Source organism: Indicator indicator, chromosome 11, assembly GCF_027791375.1.
Source record: "Indicator indicator isolate 239-I01 chromosome 11, UM_Iind_1.1, whole genome shotgun sequence".
NCBI lineage: Eukaryota > Metazoa > Chordata > Aves > Piciformes > Indicatoridae > Indicator > Indicator indicator.
In genome coordinates this window covers 13,129,824-13,151,320 of record NC_072020.1, presented here as the reverse complement: position 1 = coordinate 13,151,320, position 21,497 = coordinate 13,129,824, and the positions used below count along the sequence as shown (strand labels likewise).

The 21,497-nt window shown below is 43.0% G+C and overlaps 1 protein-coding gene across 1 annotated transcript in view; it reads right to left on the bottom strand.

The window, feature by feature from the left end:
• Positions 1–21,497, bottom strand: part of CNTNAP2 (contactin associated protein 2) — a 664,834-nt gene that overhangs the window by 41,672 nt on the left and 601,665 nt on the right. Inside the window, exon 21 of the mRNA XM_054385136.1 lies at positions 3,802–3,895. Coding sequence (XP_054241111.1) covers positions 3,802–3,895 — 94 coding nt within the window. The remainder of the gene's footprint in view (positions 1–3,801; positions 3,896–21,497) is intronic.

Here is a 21,497-nt window from a genome sequence, read left to right as displayed (position 1 = left end):
ACTGAAACAATTCAATGATTCTATTTGCAAGTGGAGTACAACCCTGATAATCTGGTGGCTGAGAATTGTGAAATAGATTTGTAAGTTCATGGGGTCATAAAGAAGACATTTCTGGACAGTGGTGTACATTTATGGGTGAGGAAACAAGCTTCTCTAAAAGGAAAGTTGTAAAGATGTGAGGTTATTCCTGTTGGATTTAAATGAGATGTTTATGAACTAGCCACCATCCTGCAGATTAAATAGAGTTTTTATTATGGCATCTAAATCTAAGGTTCAGTAACTGTCATGGTCAATGGCATAACACTGGTACAAATATGTCACATTTAGTATTAGAATAAACAACCAAACTGCAACACCAGAGCCATTAGTGATACCAGTTCTGCTGTAGAAAACTTCTGAATCTAATTCAGAGAGCTACTTCAAAGCAACATTATCCATTATCCCTAGTACTGTCCTGTCCTGTTCCTATCCTATCCTATCCTACCCTACCCTACCTTGTCCTGTCCTATCACAGAATCATAGAAAAGAATCATAGAATCATTAAGGTTAGAAAAGGCCTCTAAGATCATCAAGTCCAGCCTTCTACCCACACATCCATGACCCCCAGAGACAGTGACTTTACCACCTTCCTGAGCAGCCTGTTCCAATGCCTGATCACTCTTCCAGTGAAGACATTTTTCCTAATGTCCAATCTTTTAAACTCAGCCCAATCTAGAGGCTGGGTTAAAGACATTATGGAAGGGTTTCTGAAGAGGAAACATAATGCAGATTGGCTCTCAAATGAGTGGGAGCAGAGGAATATTACTACTATATTTATTCCAAGATATGTATGAAATAAGGATCTGAATTAGAGATCAATTGCTTTACCTGTCCTTACAAGGAATGGCATGTAAATAACCTTCACCCTCGACCAAAACAATATGGTCAGAACAGGTATTTCCACAGCTATTTCTGCTCAACACATGGGTGCATATTCACATCACTTTTGAATGTTCTCTATCTGGAGCCATGGGCAGAGGTTGCCTTATGTTAGGTAAAATGATGCAAAATTTCAAGACTTGTGCCTAGTAAAGACTTTTTTTTTTTTTTTTCCAGTTCTGTATTATTAAATGGGAAGATCTCTCCTGAGTTGATTTGGTTTTGTTTGGTTTTGTTTTTTTTTCTTTTTTCCTTCAAATATACTTGAAGGAAAATGATAACATGCTTTCTCTTTCCACTTCAGGTATACCTTTGGCTTTCAATGCTCAGACTGTGCAACACTGCTTTTTGATTCACAAGCCTTGGAGGTTCTCTCAGCTCTCCAATGTTGCTGTCTATGCCATTATAATTTTATAGGGCAAACAGAAGGTTTTACTGATGCCCTTGGTGATCATGTCATGCTCAGCTCCCCTTTTCAATTTTTAAAAGTGTGTGTATTTGAAATAAATTAGTACTTGACATTACACACCACAGGTGAAATAGTTCCTCCCCTCCTGTGTTAGGGAAAGGTTGTTCAACTAAGATATGCCACCTTAATAAAATACAGAAGTTAGGAAAAGGTCACTCTAAATTTAAGTTTTCATTTTATTCCATTACTTTTAAATCATGTTATCACATGAGTTTGAATGTCAGATAAGGCTTGTGCAAAATCATAGACTCATAGAATGGAAGGGACCTTGAAGATCATCTAGTTCCAACCCTGCCATGGGCAGGGATACCTTCCACTGGACCAGGTTGCTCAACCTGGCCTTGAACCCTTTCAACCTGTTCCAATGTCTCACCACCCTCACTGTAAAGAATAGCTGCATACTTTGGAATGGAATTATTTTCTCCACAATATTCTGTAGAGTGATTTATATGACACCTAAAAGCACAAAGGAAAAGAAGTTCACAATTCAGGAACTAGGAGACTCATGCATTCTGTCAGAGGCTGATGTGCATGCTGGAAGAGCATGAAATAAAAAACCCAAGTGGTTGACCTTCTGGAGATGTTGAATGACAACAGAAGAATTGAAGACTAGTAATCAGTGAAGTCTTTTTACACATAGTAATGCAATAAGCAAATGAGAGGGCAGCCACCAGCTACAAAGTCAGAGACAGGGGCTGAGAAACGAAGAATGACCAGAAGGATGGGAGTCAAAAGGTAATGGGGGAATCTCAGAATCATTAAGGTTGGAAAAACCATCTAAGACCTATTCCCTCTCTTTCCCAGTCATTGCTCAGACTCCTCCAAAGCATTACCTGATTGGAAGAGCCAGGAAAGGGCCATTTTTTAGTTGGATTTTAGCTTATTTACAGGGCTGAGCTGTGGATGCAGTACTGCCATGTGGTAGTACTTCCACAGGTACATGAACTTTTACAGAGCCATATCAAAGGAAACAGGACCTCAGTGACAATGAATCCATCATGGAAGATGGACACAGCAACACCCTTCTGCTGGTATATTTGCTCACAGTCACCTAGCAAGAAATACTCAAGGGCCATTTATTGCCTACACAGTTACTCCAGCTGCTAAATGCTCCACCTGAAATCCTCTGTCTCCTCACTTGGAATTAAGGAATGAAGAGGCCGGCAGCCTGGCTGAGGCAGAGTCAGTTTCAGTCCCACTTGCCCTAATTCCATGCAGTGAGGTAGGAATGCACCCAGTTTCCAGAGATTCACCAAAAATCAGATCGTGTTGTCTTCTGTGCTGTCTAGGAAGCTGACTTGGAGAGAAGCAGAAAAGAGTTCATCTCTCTTGCTAATCAACCACTTGAAAGGCTTTTTGTTTCCTATTTCACAGGCGCTCAATGTGTCAAAATTTAATGAAATACATGGAAAAGTGTCTCTTCAGAATCCACATTAACTATATGGTCAATCACTTTTCCACTTGAAGGGTTCACAGATTACTGACTTACACCACTAAACAAAGAACACTTTCTGAATTAAATCCTCCACTGCAATTCAAGCAACCATATCCACGTACAAAGCACTTAGAGGAAATAATGTCAATACCCTCTTATCTCTGAAAAAGGAAAAAAGCTCTCCTTAAAAGCTGTAAATGTCAGGGGAATAACTGATCTCTGAAGTGAGCAACCCTGGAAATTCATGTAAGATGCCAGTAGTGGAAAATTAAGCAATGGAAAAGTAAAAATGAGTTGAAGGCAGTTTAAGATGCATCAGTACTAGACCTTGAGTTGAGCTGGCCAGGAAGCTGCTGCATTGGGAAATAACGGTGAGGTCCTTAAAAGGAATGGAAAAATGTATAGAACAGAAAAATGTATAGATGAGTGCTGGGGTAGGTGTTGCAGACTTCCACAGGACCTCACTGGTGGACCTCACTGTGAGAAAGTTGAAGATTTGCCAGAGTGATGAGAGATAGTTATGCCAGAAGAGGGTGCACTGGGATAAAAAGCCTGATTGCATGGATACAGGCATTACACAAAACATAAGGTGACTTCACAGTGGTGAACAATAACATTCAAAATTACTTCAGCATCACCTTGTAGAAGCAAGGGTCTCAATGGTTTCCCCTCCACCTGACAGTGAGAAGGTAACCAGACCTCACAAGTACGATGTTGCAAGTATCTCCTCACCCATATACATTTCTTTTGTACTTTAGGCAGACAATCAGTTATTTGCATGCACATCAACCTATGTGCCAAGGTGAACGTAACCCTTCCTGTAGGTATAACTCCAACATCACTGCTTTCTACTCAAGAATGATGTGTGTCAAACATCCTGCTGCAAACATGAGACACATTCACCATTCCCTGTGCTCACATTTGTCAGTATTCTCTGAAAACAGCTAGGAAAAGAAGCAGGTATAAAATGAAATCTTACCTATAACTTTTCCTAGGAACAGTGCCTTTGGAGAATTGAACTGAATGTCAGATGCTGCTGGCAGGCTGTAACTTGTTGGAGGATAGTGATCAAGCTGGACAAAAAGAAAACAAATTTTGAGTCTTTTTGAACTGATCCACCTTCTTAAAGTGCTACTGAATCATGTCTGCCTTGTGAAATTTACACCACCACTTACAACCCTCTCTGATAGGTTCTGTTTCCATTTTGATGAAAGAACAACAGCAGCTAATGCCCTTCCTTCCATATCTACCATCTCCACTGTTCCCAAAGCCTATATTAATAGAATCACACAATGGTAGGGGTTGGAAGTAACACCTATAGATCACTGAGTCCAAGGACTCTGCCAAAGCAGGACAGGCCACACAGGAACACATCTATGTGGGTCTTGAAAGTCTCTAGAAAAGGAGACTCCACAACCTCTCTGGCAGCCTGTTCCAGTGCTCTGTCACCCTTACACTAAAGAGGTTTTTCCTCATGTTGAGGTGAAACCTCCTGTGTCCCAGTTTGTGTCTGCTGCCCCTTGTTGTGCCACAGGACACAATTTGAGAAGTGATTAGGCCCTTCTTCTTGGCACCCACCCTTCAGATACTTCTAAACATTAATAAGATCCCCTCTCAGTCAATTGCACTAAATGTCTACTGGTCATCACTTTGTTCTAGCTTCTGTAGAATCACTTCAGCTTTTGCCTGTGTGCTGCAGGATAACTGCTGAAAACCACAAGAGTGTCAATATCACCAGTGTAACAGCTTGTTAATTTCATATCAGCTTTTCATTTGGAATCTATGGCACTGCTAAAGCTAGCATACACAGCTGAGGATCTGAGACTAATGCAGGTGTTACGCATTCTCCTTCTCTCTAAGAAAAGTCATAAACTATTAAGACAGATTTTTTTTTTTGCACTTCATGCTTATTACTTCCTTGTTGTTTAGATTAACTGTGATGACACCTAGTGAAACCTTAATAAACTCCAGAGTAATCAAGATAGCTTAATACTCTATTCTGTAGGAAACTAATATTGACCTTGATATAATTACACTGTCCCCACAATCATTACATTAGCATGGTTTTCCCTGGTTTTTAACTGTTTAACAGAAAAATATAAAGAGAGAAGAATAAATGAAACTGCCTACACTCAGTCACAACACTTTAAAGATAGTTCAGTACACTCAATAGAGTTTTGATGCTCACATTTCAGAAAGGTAACTGGGGTGAATCTGTAATCTTTGCTGTTGTCATTTATTTTCTGTGTTTATTATACAGGGTTAAAGAGGATAGAACAACAAGAATTTATTTTATTCTGGCCTTACCTTGGCACAAAACAGGATAGAAACTTGTGGATGGGATTTAAGACTTTGGAGGTATAGCAAATTGCAGAAGTAATTCTGGAGAAACCACAACACAAAAGGACATGCACTTTTTTTGGCCACATTTTCAATTTCAAAATATTATTTCCTTGGATTACTTTAATGATACTGCAAATGTTCAGTTCAGTGGTTAAAAGTAAATGGATGGTGGATAGTGTAGAACTGAGGGGCTGAATCCCTCAGTAACCTGGAATACTGTGAGCTCATGAACTTGGAACACCCACTGATGCCATACCCATGAATCTGACATCTCAAACAACTGTAATAAGTGGGAAAAAAGAGGTCCTCTCTTCCCTGTATTGTCCCATAAAGCCCTGACAAGAATAATAGAATTGTTTCATTTGGAAAAGACCTCTAAGATCATTGAGTCCAATTGTCAGCCTAACACCACCATGGCCACTAAACCATGTCCCAAAACGCCATGTCCGCATGTTCCTTGAGCACCTACAGAGAGGGTGACTCCACAACTTCCCTGGGCAGCCTGTTCCAATTCCTGACTACTCATTCAGAAAGTAATTTTCTCCTAATATCCACCCTAAATCTGCCCTGGTGCAACTTGAAACCATTTTCTCTTGTTCTAGCACACGATACTAGGGAGAACAGACCAACACCCACCTCACTGCAACCTCCTTACAGGTAGTTGTAGAGAGCAAGGAGGTCTTCCCTCAGGGAAAATGTTCTCTGCAGATGACAGGAGAGGTCTAGCAAATACCCATGCTCAGAAATGACTTTCACTTGATCCCACTGACTACCGTTTTCAACACTATTTACAACTAAGTCATGAATGTTTATTAACATGACTACAATCTATCTCCCAATTTTGAATTGTAGACTTTTGAGCTCAATATATGGAAAAACCTAGTCACATCTTCTTAGAAACTAAAGAAGTTTCTTCACAGTATCTTGAACAGCTTTTCTCAGATTCTTAATAAAGAACAGAAATACATATTTCACTTTCCAATCACAAAGTGTTCTTTTTGAAAGAGCATACTCAAGAGAATACAAAGAGTTAAAATGCAAAACAAATCTTCACATTAACACAGGAGGTCCTGCCAAGTACAAACTCCAGTTAAATGCTTGCTATTAGTTTCCCTGGTGGAAGGGAAAGCAGTGTTCCATCAGCCAACATCATCAGAAGTGCCAGACCTGTCATTAGTGGGAGCAACTGACATACCAGGTGAAAAAGGTATTTCTTATTTCAGAAAACAAATAGGAATGGCTCAGAGCTGTCATGGTATTCAGCAGTATCCTTGTTAAAGGGAGAGACTCACGCTTTATGGGGACAGGCTGAGAGAGGTGGGAATGTTCAGCCTGGAGAAAAGAAGGCTCTTGGTAGAGCTTATAGAAGCCTTCCAGTACCTGAAGGGGGCTACCAGAAAGCTGAGGAGGGACTTTTTACAAGGGCTTGCTGTGACAGAACAAGGGGGAATGGTTTTAAGCTGGAAGAAGGTAGATTTAGACTGGATATTAGAAATAAATTCTTTATAGTGAGAGTGATGAGACACTGGAACAGGTTGCCCAAGGACCATTGAGTGTCCTTCCCAACTCAATGCATACTATGATTTCCTGGCCTTACCATCAGTAGGGTGAAGCCTTTCTGATTCATGATAGAGCCAACTCCTTCTCCACTGCCAGCTCTGCATCTCTTGTCCCATGAGGGACATATGCATTGCTTCCCATGGCCAGCTTTGAGCTGCTCCCTTCTCTAATCCACAAGAGAACAAACAGTGAGAGAACAGAGATTTCCATCTGCTTGCTTTGATTGCTTGTCTTTGTTCTAATCTAGCATTACCTAATAAAACCAAGATGTTTTCTATGGGCATTTAACCTAGGATTTAGCATAAGATGAAGAACACCTTGGCCTGGATCAAGAATAGTGTGGCCAGCAGAACCAGGGCAGGATCAGGCTCCTAGACTCAGCACTGGTGAGGCCACACCAGAGTTCTGGGTTCAGTTTTGAACCCTTCATTGTAAGAAAGGCATTGATGTGCTTGAGGAGGTCCAGAGAAGGGCAATGAAGCTGCTGAGGGGTCTGGAGAACAGGTCTTGTGAGGAGCAGCTGAGGGAAGTAGGTTTGTTCACCCTCCAGAAGAGAAGGTTCAGGGGAGATCTCACTGCTCCCCACAACTCCCTGAAAGGAGGTTGTAGTGAGGTGGGTTTTAATCTTTTCTCCCTAGGATCAGGGGATAGAATGAGCGGAAATGGCCTCAAGCTACACCAGGGGAGGTTTAGGTTGGACATTAGGAAAAATTTCTTTACTGCAAGAGTGGTCAGGCATTGGAACAGGCTGCCCAAAGAGGTGGTGGAGTCACCATCCCTGGAGATGTTCAAGAAACATGTAGATATGGCACTTTGGGATGTGATTTAATGGCCATGGTGGTGGTGGGTTGATGGTTTGATGATCTTAGGGGTCTTTTCCAACCAAAACAATTCTATGATTGTATGATTTTTTTCAGACCAGCAAGTGAAAGGAGCAAGCTGAACTCTTTCCAAAGTTGTACGTGATTGCCATCCAGTGGGTGCTGAAGGCTAAGCAGCTGGAAACGAGCAGCCTCCAGTCTTTGTGTGCCGTCCTGGGCTATCAATTTAACATAAGACACACAATAAAAAAAGGAATTACCATCATCAAATGATGTTAAAAAAAAAAAAAAGAAATCTCTTACATTATTTAACAAAAATTAAATAGAACCTCTGCATACACAGAGGTTGCTGTAATGAATTTGTATTAAATTGCAGTGTTAAAATCATCCTGGAGATGTTTCATTAGAGTTCCTTTTCTTTAAAAACTCATTACTTTCCTTAGAGCTCAATATAAACACGGAGTGTGGCTGTGAGCACCGCAGAGATGAAAGCAGAGATGGCAGCTTTGGAGGAACTTGGCAGTTTCAGTTCTCAAGTCACGTCGCACCAAGGCAGCCTGTCTTTATCTGGTGTTGCTGAGGTTTCAGCAGAAGTGGAAGAAAATGCTACTGCTTTTAAATTACTGCTCATGGAGATAATAAAACTAATCTTGACAGGAGCACTGTGATTAACAGATGTATCAATCTAAGGGCACACATAATGCCTGCACCTCCTCACTTGCCTAGGAAAGAAACGTAACAAGAGCTCTGCGGAAGGCTTGTACACAACTGCACAGGGCATTGACCCTCTGCTCTACCTACATCTGAGCACTGTCAACCCAGCCTCTGTGTCTGTACTGCCATAAACCCAAGGTCTTTCTTTATGCTGAATCATAAAATGATGACATGATAGGGATTGGAAAAAACCTTTGGAGATCATCTAGCCCAAATCCCTCTGCTAAAGCAGGGCCACCCACAGCAGGCTGCCCAGATGGGCACACAAAATGTCCAGGTGGGTTTGCAATCTCTCCAGAGAAGGAAACTCCACAACCTCTCTGGGCAGCCTGCTCCAGGGCTCCAGCATTCTCACAGCAGAGAAGTACTTCCTTATGTTCAGGTAGAACTTCCCATGTTCCAATTTGTGCCCATTGCTCCTTATCCTGTCACTGGCCACCACTGATAAGAGTCTGGCCCCATCCTCTTGCCACCCACCCTTTAGCTATTGATCCCCTTTCAGGCTGCTCTTTTCCAGGTTAAATAGCTCCTGGTCTCTCAGTCTGTCCTTCTCACAGAGATGCCCCAGTGCCCTCAGCATCTTTGTAGCCTTCATTGGCCTCTCTCCAGTAGTTCCTTCCCTCTCTAGAACTGAGGACCCCAGAACTGGACACAATATTCCAGGTGCATTCTCACCAGGGCAGAGTAGAGAGTGGGGAGATCCCCCCTTGACCTGCTGGTCACACTAAAGTCCTGTGGAATGGAGGCATAGCCTGATGGGATGTCAGCCACCCCTTGCTGAGACTACACTGAAGAGACTTTAAAAAACAAATGTTCAAAATGGTATGGAATAACAATGCTGCAAGGCTGCCTGAAGTCCATACAGCTCCACTATTGACTTCACTCATGGCAGGATAAAGAAGGGGTTGTGTTATCATGACCAATGTAGTGTTTCTCATCTGCATTATTGCCATGACTTAGCACTTGCATTAAAAAGCTTCTCTAGTCCTGGACAAGGGCTTTTTGTGATAACTGCTGCATTATTGCCTAACAAAAGGAAGCTTACTGCTCAAAAATGCCTACAAAGTAAGACTCCACTAGGCATGAGTGCCCGAGATAAATAATAAGGTTGTGTGCAAGTGTTGGAGCTCCTCCCAAGCACAACAGTAATGAAGAAGGAAGCAGAAAGTTGAGTGTGATAATCAAAAATTAGGTATTAGGACAGCTGCTCTTGCTGCAATTCAGTTCATTCCTTAGTGTGGCACTAGTGCTTCACTGATTTTTTTTTTTTCTGTCAGGTTAGGTCTTTGACCCAGGTTATGGTTCAGATCAGTGCCAGAGAGGGACAAGCCAGAGGCTGTAAATGAGCAGTGGATTCAATAAAAAAGGCAGGACCATAAACCCAGCATTTTTTCCTGGCTTAGACTGTCACAGACCTGCAGCCTCACTGCTCATCTGGAACACAGATCACATAAATCACTAGCACGGTATCAGATGAAGTCAAACTTTGCAGTGTGCTTTGAGCTCTTCAGATGAAATTTCTATAGAGGTAGAGTTAATATTCTTTTAGGAACCACCCCAAATCTGTTCTAATGCACTGATTTTACCTTTTCCATTTTCCATTTTCTTAAATACATGTAAGCTGCAATATGACTTTCTTTTTTTTTTTTTTTTTTTTGGTAGAGATTTAAATGGGAGACGTGTGCCTGTATGCCAACTGGTCAACACACTCACTACAAGAAGGGCATTGTGGTACTGGAGCATGTCCAGAGAAGGGCAGCAAAGCTGGTGAAGGGTCTGGAGAACAGGTGTGGTGAGGAGCAACTGAGGAAACTGGGGGTGATTAGTCTGGAGAAGAGGACGCTGAGAGGAGACCTTCTCTACAACTCCCTCAAAGGAGGTCTGAGACAGGTAGGGGTTGGTTCCTTCTCCCTACTATCAGGTGATGGAACAAAAGGAAATGGCCTGAAATTGAGCCAGGGGAGGTTTAGATTTGATATGAGGAAAAATGTCTTCATTGAAAGAGTGGTCAGGAATTGGAACAGGCTGGCCAGGGAGCTGGTAAAAAACAGGTAGATATGGCACTCTGGGACATGCTTTGGAGGCCATAGTGGCACTGAGTTGATCATTGGACTTGATGATCCTAGAGGTCTTTTCCAACCTCAATGATTCTATGACTCAATGTGGGATACAGACATGGCAAAAAACACAGATATATGGCAAGAAAAAACAATATGGAATGCTCTGGGGGTTTTTATCTATAAAAATCTGAACACTTGATGTGCAATAAGCTTGTACATATTTCTGATGCTGCCATTGCCTTGATAAAGAATGTCATGGACAATTTGCCTCATTGTGAAAAAAAAAAAAAAGAAAAATCAGGATAAAAGTTCAATGGAAATCTAGATCCATAACTCAAATGTAACAGAAGCACTGATAAAGAAAAGGACACTATCTAGTTTGGCTGCCTTCAGTTGAAGCAATTATCTCATGCTTCTTCCACATATCTGTTGACTTTTTATTGCTCTCTTTGCTAGATGAATTACAACAAATGTTAAGAGAAGCAATAGCAGGTCATATAATGTCAAGTTATTAAAATTAAAGAGATCTACTTCAGGTACCTAAAGATGACTTTCACAGGACATTGATTTGTTCAATGTGTGCTGCCATATAATGCAAAGCACCTATTTCATGTTAAGTTTTGACTTTTTAAGGCTTAATCTTAGACTCTGAAAACATTTGATGAGTCTTTTGTTCTTTCAATGTTTCTTTAATTCCAATAAATTTATGCCAGAGCAGCAATCATATAGGCCAAGGAAAACACACACTGAACACTGGAAATACATTCTAGAAGGTGGCAATAGGAGGGCCTAAAGCTGGTGCTAAGTTCTGCAGACCTTTGCTCAGACATTTCACTTCTGAGTCACAGACCAAGGTCAAAGCCAGGTTGTACAGGGCCTTGAGCAACGTGGTCTAGTGGAAGGCATCCCTGACCATGGTGGAGGGGTTGGAACTGGATGATTTTAAAGGTTCCTTCCAACCCAAACCATTCCATGATTCTATGATATCATGATATGGCCAAAGTTTGGACCAAGCCAAGTGAAAAACTCCCCTGAGTCCAGCAGTAGAGGCTCTGCTGAAAAGATGGCAGAAGGAAGAACATGCAGAGTGATTTTGCACAGAAAGATGAACTTGGCAGTGCTGGGTTAATAGCTGTGATCTTGGAGGTCTTTTCCAATCTTCATGACTTTATGAACAGTCTTCCAAAAAGACTTAAGACGTGACACTTTCTCAGCTGATACAGAGAGACAGTAAGACTGTTTTAAAGATATGTACTTCAGCATCTGGCTCTGTCCCACTGCAGCAGCTATAGGGAAGGTGTCAGGCTCAGGTTTTACAACCAAGAAACTAGTGGGTGAGCTGCTACCCCCAAGATGGGTCTCTATGGACCATGTTTTCCCCATTGTCTATTTGCCAGTGAGAGAAAACTCTGACTCCATGTTCTGATCTTCAGTGTAGGGATGCTCCAACCTCTCATTCACTGATGATAAGTGAAAGGAGCTCTTGTTTGTGAAAACATTTTGTCTGACTCTCAGCTAGCTGGGATTCAGTGGGGATGTGATGACCTACCAGGTGGGTTTTGAATGCCTCCAGAGATGGGGACTCTACAACCTCTCTGGGTAGCCTGGTCCAGTTCTCCAGCAACTTCAAAGTGAAGATTTTTTTCCTTATGTGTGCATGGAACCTCCCATGTTCTAGTTCATGCCTATTGCCCCTTGTCCTAGGAAGAGTCTGGCCCCATCCTCCTGAGACTTGCCCTTTAGCTATTCAGCAACACTGAAAAGATTCCCCCTCTGCTCTTCTCCAGGCTAAACAGCCCCAGGGCTCTCAGCCTTTCCTCACACAGCAGATATCTTAGTGGCTCTCTGCTGGACTTTCTCCAGTACTTTCTTGTCCTTCTTGACCTGGGGAGCCCAGAGCTGGTCACCGTATTCCTGATGAGGCAGATATCACTTGACCAACTCCAGCATGCACCAAAGGGAAGTAGAAATGCCTCATTTATGAGCTCTCTGCCTACCCGTAATTGCTGTCTTTACCTTTGTCAGTCACACTGTAAAACAAAGAAGCTTAGCAAATTCAGTGAAGGACAAACTTATCTAGGAGCTCACAGTTATCTTGTGAGCACAAGAAAGAAAAGGAAAGTACAGGAAGGAAAATTATTAATTGGTGAATTATTAATACATTTCTGATTCTGAAGCATATGATTTAAATTCTGTTCTGCTGCTCCTTGCTGTTGTTTACAGACTCTTTTGAAAATTGAACAGCTAGCCTTCTGCAACACCCTTAACATCATTATACTTGGTTGGAATTTGATGTATGCAAAAATCAGGGTCTGTATTTCTTTATATTTGGAAAACAGATGGAGCTTAAGGCTATAGGAATGAGACACTACCAGTGTAAGCTTTATTTTCAAAATCTCTCCTGTCAGTAGGGGTTTTGTCAGCCTTTTGTGGAAACCCTGTGTTTTCAAATCTGAGCAAACCCCATTATCTTGTGACTTCTGATTGAGGAAAGAGCTCAGCAGCTATGAGCTGAGTGCTACTGCATTAAACATGCAGGTGTAACATATGGTTCCCTTCTAGAAAATTGTCTGAGTTTGCCTGTCTGTTGCACCAGAATTCTGACTAATTGCCATTGCAGCATGGCAATATGTGTGTGTGTGGGGGGTGATGGATCTCCAAAGAGTTTGAGTAATTCATTTCAGCAGGAAGGGCTTTATAGTAGTAACAATAATAGAAAAAAAAAATCAAAGCAAAACTTGCTTGGAAATTCAATAAATCTACTTGTAATAGAAATGCCCTCTTAGCACACACAGAGAAAAGCAGAGGGTTACATTTGAAATGCTATTAATTATGGTTTGCATGTTTACCTGTGGTTAACGTTCTGGAGAGAATCATAGAATGCATTGGGTTGGAAGAGACATCTAAAGGTTGTCTAGTTCAACCCCCCTGCATTAAACAGGGACATCCTCAAGTAGATCAGGTTGCTCAGAGCCCCATCAAGCCTGACCTTCAATGTCTCCAGGGATGGGACCTCCACCACCTCCCTAGGCAACCTGTTCCAGTGTCTCACCACCCTCACAGTAAAGGACTTCCTCCTAATGTCCAATCTAAATCTACCCAGCACTAGTTAAAACCATTCCCCCTCATCCTATCACTACAAGCCCTTGTAAAAAGTCCCTTCCCAGTTTACTTTCAGCCCCCCTTCACAATGGACTTCTGACAGTTAATTAAAATAGTTCAATTCATTCAGCTTCTTACAGGCAAGATTAAAAGATGGTTTAAACAGCATCTGTAAGAGAGCAGAGAAGAGGAATGGCACCTGACACCAAAATGTCTTTCATCTAGACACAAAGACCTCAAAGATAAATGCTGAAGTTTGCAGAATTTGAACTGTAAATGAGATGCAAATGATTTACAGGAATGGCACTTAGCCATTGGAAGACATGGGCAAAGGATATGGGAAATCTTCTGTCATTTTAAGAGGCATCAGGTGGAGGGAAGGTCTCCTCTTTCTCTACTTTGCCCTGGTGAGGCCACAGCTGGAGTACTGTGGTGTTACCCAGACCTGGAGTCCTGGGCTCCCCAGTTCAAGAGAGAGAGGGATCTACTGGAGAGAGTCCATCTGAGGCTGCAAAGATGCTGAAGGGACTGGAGCATCTCTGTGAGATGGAGAGAGACTTGGGACTGTTTAGTCTGGAAAAGAGCAGCCTGAGAGGGGAGGTTTATGGCCTTTGTTAAGCAAGATCTCAAACAGAGTGATCATATTCTGTTGAGGCTTCAAATTATATGAAGCACAATAGTTAGGTATGATTCTACAGCAACAATAATGAGAGGAGGCAAAATGATGCCCTAACTGAAGTCTACAAGAAAATTCTCAATCCCTTTAATGAGACCAAAATTTAATCTATAATTATAAAAATCTTGGATATATTCACTGCATTTGAGCTTGGGATTATATGGAGACTGCTTCGCTCCACTTCACTCATTTTATTTTATTGCTATTTTATTTTGTACTTCAGATTAGTTTTGAATTAACTTTGAATGATTTACATTTCTAAGCATCTAGGAGTTTGCAAATGTTATCTCTTTTCAAGCACTGCAGAGTTCAAAACGAAGATAAGAGAATAGATCTGCAAAAAATTCTATAGCTTCTTGGTTTCCTGAGGGTAAGGGTCAAATATTTCATGAACATTTTTTACAGAAGATGGGATTTCTACTGCTGAAGCTGGAAAATGGAAATCTCCACAAAAAAATCTTCTGGATCTGCTTGGGTTTTTTTTTTTTTTTTTTTTTTTTTTTTGGGTTTTTTTCCTTGATTTTTCTCAATCTGATGAACAGAAGAGTTCAGGTCAACGTTTCCACAAGGCCTCAAAGTAAGCTCATGTGAATGGAGTCAGCAATTAACGATATGTATATGTGGTATTGTTCTACACAGCATATCGTGCACAGCTCTCTGTACTGTTCAAGACTGCAAGAAAGAGCTGTCAGCTACCCTTCCATATGGCCTTCTGAGCAGATGTGAACTGGCTGCTGATAGTTGTCCTGACAGCATATGGATGGGCTTGGGACACTGCAGTATGGAAGTTGCTCAGCTCTAATCCCTTTCAGGAACAAAAAGGCATTAGAAGCTGTGACTTGTAACCCACTACAGAATCACAGAAACACAGAATGGTGGGGGTTGGAAGGGACCTCTGGAGATCATATAGTCCAACCTCCCATTAGGTCACCCACAGCAGGTTGCCAGGCATCACGACGTCCAGGTGGTTTTGGAATCTCTCTAGAGAAGGAGAACCCACAACCCCTCTGGGCTGCCTGTTCCAGGGCTCAAGCACTCTCACACCAAAGAGGCTTTTCCTCATGTTCAAATGGAACCTCTTGGGTTCCACTTTGTGCCTTTGTCCTGTCACTGGGCACCACTGAAAAGACTCTGGCCCCATCCTCTTGGCACCAGCCCTTTAGCTATTGATCAGCATTGAGAAGATCTCCTCTTAGGCTGCTCTTCTCCAAGCTAAATAGCAGAGGACTCTCAGCCTCTCCTCAAAACAGAGATGCTCTTTGTAGCATCTGGAGTAGCTGGAGTCTCTCCAGCAGTTCCATGTCTCTCTTGAACTGGGGAGCCTAGAACTGGACACATTAGTCTAGATGTGACCTCACTAGGGTAGAATAGAGAGGGAGGAGAACCTCCTTTGACCTGATAGCCACACTCAGTGCACCCCAGGAGACCATTTTCCACCTTAGCCATAAAAGCAGACTGCTGACTCGTGGTGAACTTGTTGACCACCAGCACTTCCAGGTCCTTCTCTCTGGAGCTGCTTTCTCCCTCTAGTGGTGCAGGAGATTATTTCTCCCTAGGTTAACTTCATGAGGCTCAAAACTGTGCAACTCACTAGCCTATTCCTAGAAATGGCTTTAAAGCCGCTATGAGAAACTGGGGCTGTGGTGAAAATGTACAAGAATATCTTAGTATGGAAGCTGAAAGGCCCAGCCCAAGTCTGCTGCCTATCATATTTATTCCACTGAAAATTAAAGCACATCGTATGAGTTTGTTGCTGGTTTTTGTTTGCTTGTTTTCTTTGTCACATACTGATACAGCTTTGTTCAACACAACAGAGCTCTCCCTGATCCACATACCTCCCCTTATTTTAGTCTGGGACGTGCTCAGAAGCAGGAGAAATGAGTCTTGCACTAAGGATGCAGTTCTAAGGATGGTGCAGTTCTTTAAGGCACGATTTAAAGCCTGCTGGAGTCAATGAAAGGCTTTTCATCAACTTCAATGGGCTCTGGGTCAGAACCTCTGCTGGGGAGTTTGTGTCCTTGGCTCTCCTAAAAGAAGATTTTACTGATGTGTGAATAGTGTTAATCACCCATGAACACTTGCTGAAGAGCAAGCTGGTTTTTATGAAATGGAAAATACCCTGCTGGAGCATGAAACCTTTTAATGAAGTCCAACAAAGTGAAACTTGCCCTCCATGACCTAAAGCTCAGCTCCTGAAATGTCATTTACTGGGATAATGCCTTCCTCATCTGTCAGGCAGAGCTTTCTCTTGCCACAGGTGAACTAATGCATCCTTGGAGGTGTGCCATGTTACCAGGATCTGGTTTTACTAGAGGGAAGAGGAATTCTTACTAGCAAATGTTAATTTTGCCCCACCTCAAGGGAAAAAAAAACCAGACAAATAAACAGGTCTTTGTCCCTGAATTGATTTCATTTGGTTTTCCTGACATCTAAATCAACTGTGTATCTTAATTTTATCCTTGAAAAATGTCACTTAATGTGGAACCAGTTATTGATTTGTCTTCAGTCACTGAATGCAGGAAGTGGAAATATAAAAACCTTTTGACAGACTCTTTGCTACTACCTGCAGTTTTGAATGTCTTGGAATGTTAGAAATATTTGCCCTGATGGTCAAGAAGGCAAATGGTCTCCTGGGGTACATCAAGAAGAGTGTGACCAGCAGGTCAGGGGAAGTTTGCTTCTCTCTCTACTTTGCCATAGTGAGGCTACTCCTGTGGTATTATGTCCACTGTTGGGCTCCCCAGTTCAAGAGAGACAGGGAATTTCTGGAGAGAGTACAGTGGAGGCTACAAAGATACTGAGGGCACTGCAGCATCTCTCTGGTGAGGGGAGGCTGAGAGCCCTAGGGCTGTTTAACCTGGAGAAGAGCAGCTTGAGAGGGCATCTTCTCAATGCTCATCAATAGCTAAAGGGTGGGGGGCAAGAGGATGGGGCCAGAGTCTTTTTAGTGGTGGTCAGTGATAGGACAAGGGGCAACAACACAAACTAGAACACAAGAGGTTCTACCTTGTGTTCCACCTGAAGAAAAACTTCTGGCTGTACCACCCAAGCTCCAGAAAACTCAGCTGGGGAGTGGGAAAAGGAAGATCCACCTACTGTAAGTGAAGATCAGGTTCAAAACCACCTAAAGAACCTGGAGGTCCACAAGTCCATGGGATCCAATGAGATTCAACCATGGGTCCTGAGGGAATGAAGCTGACAAACCACTGTGTATCATACTGGAAATGTCATGGCAATCTGGTGAAGTCCCTGGGAAAACAGGGAGATGCCAGAAAGTATAGGCCAGTAAATCTCACCTCTGTGCCTGGCCAGAGCATGGAGCAGATCCTCCTGAAGGCCTTGCTAAGGCACACAGAAAATGAAGAAGAGGTGATTGGTGGTAACCAACATGGCTTCACCAATGGCACATCATGCCTGATGAACTTCGTGGTCTTCCTTGATGGAGTTACAGCTTCAGTGGATACAGGAAGACCAACTGATTTCATCTACCTGGACTTGTGTGAAGCATTTGACACTGTCCCACATAGCACTCTGGTCATCAAATTGGAAAACCATGGCCCTCTGAATGAGGAATTGGCTGGATGGCCACACTCAGAGAGTTGTGCTCAATGGCTCAATGTCCAAATGTCCAAATGGAGATGGGTGACGAGTGGTGTCCCTCAGGGGTTGGTACTGGGAGCAGTGCTGTTTAACATCTGTGTCAGTGGCATGGACAGTGGGACTCAGGCACCCTCAGCAAGTCTGAGGATGACACCAGGCTGTGTGGTGCAGATGACGTGCTGGAGGGAAGGGAGGCCATCCAGAGAGATTGGAGAGGCTTGAGAGGTGGACCCAAGCCAAAATCATGAAGTTCAACAAGGCTGGATGAGAAGGACTTGAGGGTGTCAACAATTAAAAACTCAACATGAGCCAGCAATGGCTGCACGCAGCCCAGAAGGAAACCATGTCCTGGGCTGCAGCAAAAGAAGTGTGACCAGCAGGATGAGGGAGGTGATTCTGCTCCTCTGCTCTCATGAGACCCCAACTGGAGTACTTAATCCAGTTCTTGTGCCACCAACACAAGAAGGACATTGAACTGCTGAAGCAGGTTCAGGGGAAGCCACAAAGATGATCAGAAGGCTGGAGCATCTCTCCTGTGGGGACACGCTGTGAGAGTTGGGGTTGTTCAGCCTGGAGAACAGAAGGCTATGGGTAGACCTTATAGTGGCCTTCTAGTACAGGAGAGCTGGGAAGGGACTTTTTACAAGGGCTTGTCATGATAGGACAAGAGGGAATGGATTGAAGCTGGAAGAGAGGAGATTTAGAGTGGGCATTAGGAAGAAATTCTTTAGAGTGAGAGTGGTGAGACACTGGAACAGGCTGCACAGGGAGGTTGTGGATACTCCCTCTCTGGAGGTGTTCAAGGTCAGGCTGGACAAGGCCTGGAGCAACCTGGTCTAGTGGAAGGTATCCCATACCCATCTGGTTGAAACTAGATGATCTTTAATGTCCCTTCCAACCCAAACCATTCTATGATTCCACAATCTTTGGAGATCCCTTCCAACCCTCATCATTCTGTGATTCTGTGAACGGGGATGTAATTCTAATGAAACAGCTCACACAAAAAATCTCTTATTGTGCTTGTTTGATCCTCTATGTATATAAAATATTTGTGTCCTATTGTGGCTATGTTTATTTTAGGATCTACAGAGGGACCTGGACAGGTTGGATAGATGGGCTGAGGCTAGTTGTACGAGGTTCAACAGGGCCAAGTTCTGGATCCTGCACTTAGGTCACAACAACCCCATGAATGTTCCAGGCTGGGGGCATAGTGGCTGGAAAGCTGCCCAGCAGAAAAGGACCTGGGGGCATTGGCTGGCTGAAGGACAGCTGGCTGAAGATGAGCTAGGGTGTGCCTAATTGACCAAGAAGGCCAGCAGCATCCTGACCTGGATCAGCAACAGTGTAACCAGCAGGACCAGAGAAGCCATTGTCCCCGTGTACTCAGTGCTGGTGAGGCCACACCTTTAAGGACTCAGATAATTTTTGGGGCCCTCGCCCCAAGAAAGACATTGAAGTGCTGGAGCATGTCCAGAGAAAGGCAACAAAGCTGGTGAAGGGTCTGGAGAACAGGTCTTGTGTGGAGTGGCTGAGGGAACTGGGGTTGTTTATTCTGGAGAAAAGGAGGCTGAAGTTGCTCTCTACAACTTCCTGAGAGGTGGTTGGAGTAAGGTGGTTATTAGTTTCTTCTCCCTAGTAACAAGTTGAAGGATGAGAGGAAATGGCCAAGTTGCACCATGGGAGGTTTAGGTTTGATATTAGGAAATTTTTTTCACTGTAAGGGTGGTCAAGCATTGGAACAGGCTGCCCAGGGAGCTGGTGGAATCACTGTCCCTGAAGTGTTCAAAAAGCTTCTAGAAGTGGTGATAAGGGACATGGTCTAATGGTGGACTTTGTAGTGTTAACACCAAATTGAAGATCTTGAAGGTCTTTTTCAGCTTAGTGAATCTATTATTCTGTGATTTCAAAGCTCAAATTCTGACAGACTAGACAGTACCTGTGATTTTCTGGAAGTAATCAGTGGCCTCCTGGCTGCCAGCTTTGGGTGAGCTCTTATGAAGTTCAGTAATGAGTCTTTCACTGTATTTATATATAAGTGAAACCCCTGATAGAGCTCAGGTCTGCATAGTTCATATGGTCCCAATTTATTGCCTTGGTTAAGAATTTTTACATCTCCCTGGCACTAGAGGGCTATTACAGCAAGTTAGAAAGACAGGTACTCAAGTATGAACTTGCTGTTAAGATCTCAAAAATACTAACTGAGTGCTCTTGAACTGAAGCTCTGATGAGAAATAAATCCTCTGGTGACAGTTTTATGCCATGTAGAGATGTGGAAGTAGGAGCAACAGCACCTGGCAAGCAAGCTGTCTTCTTTAAAAGCAAGGCAGCCAGCTGCTCATCAGGTTGGAGAAGGATTTAGCTGGAAATAAGTCTGCTCAAATGTTTATTGCTCAAATATGGAAGAACAAACTCATACTTTATGATTTGTCCTCTGGATACTGAGAAAAATTGTATTTACATCTTGTATATTGTCAGACACCACAAAGAGTGGTCCTGAAAACAGGACTCCTTTTCAAGTGAGCAACCTACTCAGATCCATTTCTGTTCATATCACAGAGTCACAGAATGGTGGGGGTTGGAAGGGACCTCTGGAGATTGTCTAATCAGACCTCCCCACTAGAGCAGGCTCACCTAGAACAGGTTGCACAGGATGGCATCCAGGCAGGTTTTGAATGACTCTAGAGATGGAGTCTCCACTGCCTCTCAAGGCAGCCTGCTCCAGGGCCCCACCACCCTCCTATCAGTTCTCTCATTTAGACAGATGAGGCAGACCAAACAGCAGCCTTCCAGTTTCTGAAGGGGACCTACAAGAAGGCTGGAGAGGGACTGTTTACAAAGGTCTGTGGTGACAGGATGAGGGGCGGTGGTTTGAAATCAGGGAAGAATAGATTTAGATTGGATGTTAGGAACAAGTTCTTTACCATGAGGGTAGTGGAACCCTGGAACAGGTTGCCCAGGGAGGTAGTTGAGGCCCCTTCCCTGGAGATCTTCAAGATCAGGCTTGACAAGTTTCTGAGCAACCTGATCTAGTGGAGGATGTCCCTGTTCATTGCAAGGGGGTTGGACAAGATGACATTTGGAGGTCCCCTCCAACCCAAACCATTCTGTAATTCTAAGTTACAAACTCAACTTCTTTATGGAGAATAAACAAAATTTGATAGAAATCTTCTGTTTCAGGATACAGTACAGGTAGGATTGCTGGATTTGCTTTCTATGATAGGTCCTTCCTTTCCCTATTCTGGCATGTGCATCAGACATATGGGTTAATTTAGTAAGTCTCTAATACATCTGCTTTCCAATTACAAAAATCTGCTGGTTTTAATGCACACTGACTAGATTAAGAAATTTTTATCACAACAGAGCAACACTAACCAAAATGTTTGTGGCTCTCCAAAGCCCTAGCTAGGTAGTGGTCTCATAGAACACTAGGGAAAAAGGCAACGTTGGGCTCCAGACATAGGTGAGTTGATGCCAAGATGGGGTCCTTGACTATGCACATATCTTTCAACTGGACAAAGGGTTCCATCTGATCTCTTCAGAAAATCATTTATGTGGTTTTACCACTGCCTACATCAGCCAGCTATGACTGCATAGAAAACATGCCATACCTCCTCAAAGCACAAGCATTTAAGAGCAGCAGGGGACCTAACTGTAGGGCTTCTTTAGCTTCCATTTAGCAACAGGAGAAATCAATCCAAGTGCAACAGCATGCCAGAAAGATGCATATATCAATACAGACCCCTCCTGAAAGATGTTTGGATGTATCACCTCCATAATTTTTAGCTTATCTGGCATTTTG